Source organism: Netta rufina (genome assembly GCF_964035555.1).
Source record: "Netta rufina genome assembly, chromosome: 1".
Taxonomy (NCBI): Eukaryota; Metazoa; Chordata; class Aves; order Anseriformes; family Anatidae; genus Netta; species Netta rufina.
Window position 1 is genome coordinate 49,082,518 of NC_140123.1, and position 7,236 is coordinate 49,089,753.

General features: G+C 35.8%; 1 protein-coding gene across 1 annotated transcript; it reads right to left on the reverse strand.

Annotated features, from left to right (window-relative positions):
• Positions 1 to 4,383: 4,383 nt before the first annotated feature.
• On the reverse strand, positions 4,384 to 6,923 carry SLITRK6 (SLIT and NTRK like family member 6; the record flags this gene model as incomplete). The annotated part of the gene is made up of 1 exon (XM_084286203.1): positions 4,384 to 6,923. The coding sequence occupies exon 1, from the start codon at positions 6,904 to 6,906 to the stop codon at positions 4,384 to 4,386; it is 2,523 nt and encodes an 840-aa protein (XP_084142329.1). The 5' UTR covers positions 6,907 to 6,923.
• Positions 6,924 to 7,236: the final 313 nt, after the last annotated feature.

A 7,236-nucleotide genomic window follows, 5' to 3' on the forward strand; every position in this document is an offset into this window, starting at 1 on the left:
TTGAGGACTTCTTTATAAAGAGAGGGGCCAGAACCTGATTCTCTGATTCCAATCAGAAAATCAGTTATTGAAGGTGAAAAGGCTCAAGTTCAAATCTTGTAGATTTAACACATCACAGAGAAAAAGTATGAACTTATTTTCAATTTACAACTTGGTTATAGAAAGGATGATCTGTCATTCGAATGGAAAACGCATGAAATTACTGAACCATTTCAGAATAGACAAATAATTCATGTGCAAATTCACATTTTTTTGGTTGAAAAATGTTTGTTTTTTTTTGGAGGGGGGGTGTTGCTTTTTTCTGTTCATAAGCTTGAAGAGACATCACTGCAGGTAATACAAATATATTACTAAATAAATACTAAAAGTCTGTGTGAAAAACACCTGTAGCAGGAAGAAATGAGAATGTTTGACATTTATGAAGTTGGAAATATAAAAGCAGGTTAAAATAAATTAGTGCAATAGATGTATTTATTATGTTTTTTATTTAGAGAAGAGGTCTATATCGTTATTTAATATATTTTATTCACTCAAATGCAAGGGGAAAAATGTTAATGTTAGTTACTTTGAGGTACCCTAACAACAATAATATAGCTGCAAAGTACACCTGTCTTCTGTACACTGTTCCTCCACTCAATCAAACTCAATCATTCCTCAAAATATCGTGCTGACAGGAAAAAAATGGATCCACTTCATTGCAGACTGTCAAACATTGCTTTGCCTTCCAGCCTTCATTATTCTAGATAAGTGAAATGTGTAAAATCACTTACTGTGTCTGTCATTGGAAAATAAATAAGTAAATAAATACAAGAACATGGCTTTAGGAATAACAACAAAATCTGAATACCACTCCCAACTTTCCAGAAACATCAGTAACAATGTTAGGAACACATTGCTTGTGTTGAGATGGTATCAAGGATGGTATCAATGTGTTAGGAACACATTGATAATTAATATAATGAAAATAAGTTACCAAGGAACTTTTGGGAACACATACTTCATCCTTCTTTTGTTGTATAATACCTTCCCTATGTTATGATTTTATCAGCTGATACTGATATTCTTCATCTGAAGAATAATCATATAAGGCCAAATTCTTATCCCTTTTTGTTATGGCAATATAAATTTTCTTCCTGAAAAAAAATAAAAAAATAAACAATCTCCTCATTTAGGAAGTCACTGTCTGAGAATGTAATTATGAGGAAAGTCTATAGACAGACCTGCTCTCACTTTGTAATACAAACATTTACTACATGGCAGTTCAGCAGGGACAGATGATAGGAAAATGGATGACATGCCACATTCTACTGACTTCTGGATACTGAAAAACGACTTGCAGCATTACAGACTACCACAGAGTACAGTCACCCTAATATAATGAATGGTGTGAATCACCCTGCTGATGGAAAGTTAAAAGCTAAATCTCTGTTTACTTCTGCTGAGTGATGCTCTGATACAGCTGTGTAACTGAGATGCTTTGACATGAATTTAGCTTTTTTTTTGTTTTGTTTTATTGTTATTCCTTGAGACTGCAATGCAGAAAAATGTTTTGCCACACAGTTGTCCTCAACATTCTGCCAAGTAACTGTTAGCAGCTAAGCAAAGTGACATCTGTGCATGTGGCAATTGTCTTTAGTCTAAAACTATTTCTCTTAAATCAAAGCCTGAGGGTCTGATTCATCATTTCCCTGCATCTTGCCAATTCCAGAGAATTATTTTTACACCCATTTTTTACTAATGGAAATGACTACTGAAATGAAAGACACAGAAATGCTAAAGTCTGTTTTTATATACCATATATGTTGTTGTTGATTTTTTCCACATTAATTTAAGATCTCTGAGAATTCACTGAAGGATATTTGTGGGTCTGTTTAAAATTCAAAGCTTTCTATTGTCAGTTCTATCGACTGAATTCAATTTTTCATTGTTTCTTAATAGATTATTTTCAGAATTTAATTTAGTTAGTTAGATGAAGACAATTAGAGTAATTTTAGTGCTCTAAGCCATCTCACCTGGGCTTCAGTTGCCTCTCTAGATGAAAGCAGGGGTTTCCATAGGTTCTCTGACATGTCCATGAAGATGTGCAAGGACAGCTAAAATAACACTAAATACTTAAGTTAATGTAAAATTAAAGTAGTTGCATTTTCCCCTTTGTCTCACCTTTACCTCCACAAGTAATACTTAGCATTACCTTCACTTGTCTAGAATAAAGATAGCAAGGAAAAAATATATTGCAACCAGATTTACGCTTCCTCAATACAGAGGTTTTCTAAACTAGATTATTCTCAGCTGTAGAAAGAAGAAAGAATACTTATTTTATAATAACTAACATTTTGATTCTTGGAAGCTAAGAAGGTTGATTTCCATAGCAAAGTGATAACTTTTTAAGAATATTAATAAGGAAGTTGAATTGTTAACAGAAACAAGTGGTCAGATCCTTGGGTTACAAAAATTAGGATAACACCATCAATGTAATTATCTCTATGCAAATTTGAAAGAACTGATAATTTGACTTCTGTATACAGCATAGGAAAAAATTCTGTCAGCAGCCTATGTACCCATGTGCAAAGAAAATAAAGAAATCACATATATGTATACAAGTAGATAAGACATCAGCAGTAAGATGAACTAAAGAACATATCTCTTCTAGTTTATCAAAACTTCAGTGCCAAATTTGGCATACATATGTAGAAATTCAGCTGATACTTAGCTCTACAAATAGAAATTAGGAAAAAAAAATGTTATTCATGCATAGACAATTTACCAAAGATTTGTTTAGAAGAAGATAAATGCAGATCATAATTTGTGTTCTGGCACTGTGTCAACCATGCACAGAAATTGAATGGCCCTACTGCACTCCAGACAAGATGGTCCTGTCCACATGGCAAGAGTGAGAAGCCTTGTCCTCTGAAAATTCCTGAACAGTTCTAAACTTGTGCATGAAGTTGCGACCTTATTCTTTAAAAAGTGACCTCTAAGAAAAAGACATTTAAAATACTCTTTATTTCATGTTCATTGAAAGAGTTCCTTGATTTGCTTGAAAGGCAGCTAGGAATAAGCTTTTTCTTTTCTTGTGAGTTGAAAAAAAAATAAAAAAAATTAAAAAATAATAAAAAAACAATAATACAAAATTATACAGAATAAATAGTAAATATAAATCTAGCTAGAATTCATTGCAAAAATAAATCTGCAGTGTTCTACTTTTTTTCCCTATTTCCCCACAACACTATTTTCTTCTAGATTCTGCAAAATATAACATATTTTTTGTACAAACAACATCTAAATACTATTACTGTTCCTTATACATGTGTTTTGTTGCAGTTGCACAAAACTGTTTTGTTGTAGGGAGGGGTGGAGTTGCTTTTGGGTAGTGTCAGTCAGGACCTGCTTTTGCACCTGGAATCTCCTAGCCACAGCAAAGTTAATCCCTCCACGTATATTTAAAGCCAGTACAGAAGTTATTTATATATATTGATAGACATATAAAAAATCAAACTTATTAAACACAGCAATATATTTACAGCTGATTCTCAGTAGCTTTTCAAATTGCCCATGATTATGAGTTGAAACACCAGTGATGCACAATATTTTATAGCAGCAGCTTAAGAAAAGATTGTCCAAACTTAAGTAAAGCTATCAGATAGGGAAAGTATGCAAAGGCTTGCTTTTTTTTTTTTTCTTCTTGTTGTAAGATGTTGGGTAAGCATAGATATTTTCCTTCCTCATGCTGATAAAGAACATATTTGATGAAGTTCCATGTAAATATCAAGTATTTGAAGGCTCTGGATGTATGGGTGCATATGCAAAAATATTTCATTTTGTTTTTAACTGACATTTAGTATGACAACTTTTCAAATCCTTTCACATTTATTACAAGGGTATGTTAGGTGTTGTTGTAGACAATGGCCATATATGCAGTGCATATGCTAATACCTAACCAATACGCTCTAACCTTGTGACTACAAACACAGGTGTTTTTGTTTGTTTGTTTTAAGGAATGTAATTAATTTGACAGAAAAGGAGTACAAGAAACAAATATTTTTCCATAGGTTAGGTACAGAAAGAAGAGTGCCATACACACCTTTAAAATATGTTGAGGAGTATTGCAATAAGCAATCTTCCTCCCACAGTTCAGTCATACAGTTCATGTTTAACTGGGGGTAAGATATTATCTGCACACAACCCCATGGCTTCCCACAGTGATCCCTGAGTTACTTTTGTTTGTTGTTGTTGTTTTTTTGTTGTTTCTTTTTTATTCTTTTTTGCTAGGATTACTGCTGTGCTTAAGTTCTGACTGTTGACTTGTTATTATAAGGCACTTATTTACAGCGGTTCTAACTTAAAATAGAATTAGAGAAATTTGGCCCAGCCCAATGCATCATTTCATGTTTGCTGCTCCAAGACTTCCAGGTAGTCAGGCTCAGCATGTAAATTAGCTTTGAGTTCAAAATACTCATTTTTAGTTTGTTCTAGAAAAACTTTTCTTGGCCTGGAGTACATTAGTGTCTCCATTAACTTCAGTTCCTCATGTGTTCCAGGATAATGAACTTCCATTTCAGGCTGGAGCTGGACAATATTTTTTCGTAGGTACTCTGTGATCCCTAGTTGCTGCAGTTCTCTCTCTTTTTCAAGAATGTTTCTATACAAGCAGCTGGCATCTTGAAAAGACAGAAATTCAGCAGATTGATCTGTAGCTTTATATTTGACATTTGAACCAGTAAGAGGTGAACTATTCTCTCTTTCCAGGAGGCTTCTGCGGAGATGTTTGGAATCATTAACTACTTTCTCACTTCCTTCCTCTTGTTGCTCCATGTGTTTGGGGCTGAAGGATGGGCTGTGATAGACCTGAACCATGGGAGTAACCATACGTTGCTCATAGAGAGCTGCAGCTGGGCGCTCTGTTGTGTGGTGTGTTTTCTTATGCCCATACATGCTGTACTGGAGGTGAACTGGGCTACTATCCCTCATTTGTTCATTTGCTTGCTTCTTTTTACATCTTCGCCGCCGATGCAGAACAAGAACAACTATGCCTGCTGCACAAAATACGATAGTTATAAACACAATTAGAAGTCCTAGTATTAGAACAGAAAGTGGGACAGCGTCTGTAAGGGACCGCAGGATTGTGTCTGCAGTGTTGGTAGTAGTAGTGGAAGTTGTCACAACCACAAAACTAGCATGAGATGGTAGGGCAGGGCTGTTTAATAAACCTGGACACAATACTTCACTGTTCAGGGATTTCAGTTCTTTTTTTTCTAGGTGTTCTGGAGATTTACAAAAAATATCACCCATCATTGTGTTCTTACTCAGCTTTTGTATCCATTTTTGCAGCCCAACTGAATCACAGGTACAATCCCATGGGTTGTCTTCAAGTTCAATTTGTACCAGCATATCCAGTTCATCCAAGACATTGCTCACAGGCAGATAAGCAAACTGGTTTGTTTTTAGGTTTAATCTTGTAAGTGGAACCCCTGAAAAGATATGGGGTGGTAAAGTCTGCAGAAGGTTGTTATTTAAATAGAGGACCTTAAGTTTTGGCATCACATTAAATGTCCCCGGCAAAACTTCTTTGATGGCATTATACTCAAGGTACAAGTATTCAAGGTGCTGAAGGCCAAGAAAGAGATTCTGACTTAGCTTTGTAAGATGATTGCCATTGAGATATAATTTCTGCAGTCTAGTCATATTCATAAAAGATCCTTCCTCGAGGATTTCAATACGATTGTTCCCCAGATGAAGCATTTCCAGGCTAGCATAGTCCACCAGATCTGACTTCAGCAATGTCTGAATAATGTTTCCAGCTAGAATAAGCTTTTTAGGATTTGTAGGAGGAGGTCCTAAATCAGACAAGCTTTCAATATTCCGCTCTTGGCAGTGCATGAGAACTCCTGAGAGCATATGGCTGGTGCAGTGACAGGGAATGGGACAATAGATTCCTGGGAATTGAGTAGTTGGCTTTGAAGTATGAAGCACTAAACCTGATTCTTTAGTAGGAGCTTTCAGGATAGGAATGACCTTAGTTGATAGGTGACTATCACCAATAGAGGTGGTTACAACCAACGGTAATGACCCTGAAGGATCTTCAAGTTCATTGACAGGATGAGTAGGACAAAGTGACTCTTTCTTCAATCGGCTTAAGATGCTGCCTTTGATAACTGGAGGGTTATTGCAAACAACATCACCTATAATTGACTGAGGAGGCATATTTTCGAGCCATATCTTCAGCTGAAGCAAATCACAGTTACAGACCCATTTATTGTCTTCCAACTGAAGGTCTAGTATTCTACCAATGTGTTCTAGAAAGCCAACATACGGCAGTGTCTGTAATTGGTTTCCACGGAGATCTAAATGGGTCAATGGCACAAAACGAAATATGTTCGGAGGAAGATTCTCAATGGCATTATCATTCAAAATAAGCACTTTAAGCCTGTTGAGCTTGCTAAAGGCACTTGCTTCAATCACTGTGATGAAATTGTTGTCTGCTTGAAGAAACTCCAAATTTTCCAATCCATTAAATGTATCTTCTTTAAGTATTTCTAAAGAATTGTGATTGATATGAAGTTGCTTAAGAAGGCTGAGACCACTGAAAGCCCCAGGCTCGATATCTGCAATGTTATTAAATCCAAGATGTAGAGAGATAGCATTAACAAGGCCAGCAAAATCGTTCACATGTAATGTAGTCAGGCCATTGTTTAACAGATTAAGATGGAAAGGCCGTGATGGTGGGACATTTACTTCTGATACCATCTTGATGCCTCTTTCTTCACAGTTTATAATCACGGTATCATCCTTTTCTTCGCAGGAACACAAACTCTGACAAGATCCTCTGACTGAAGAAAAAGAAGACTCTGACTGGAAAGGGTCAGATGCAACCAGAACTGAATATACTGTAAGAATCCAGAGCTTCATCTTGCCCAGCAGATTCTATACAAAAAAAAAAAAAAGGGGGGGGGGGGGGAAGGGGGAGAAAAAAAAAGCAAGAGTCATGATTTCACAGTTTGTGGTTTTGTGTTTCTTTCTTTCTTTCAGGGGGCGGGGGGTTGAGGGGTGCTTTCCACTAACCTGCCTCACCTTTTCTAGCATTATTATATCCTGCAAAGCATTTAAATGATTTTCTAAGCAGAGATAAATATATTTAATTTAACATACGGAATCAATAGACACAGTAATAAGGAGGAGTGCTTCAGTACTTTTATGCTGATACACCTAAGTAAGAGATAATCAGGAATGCATTGTATT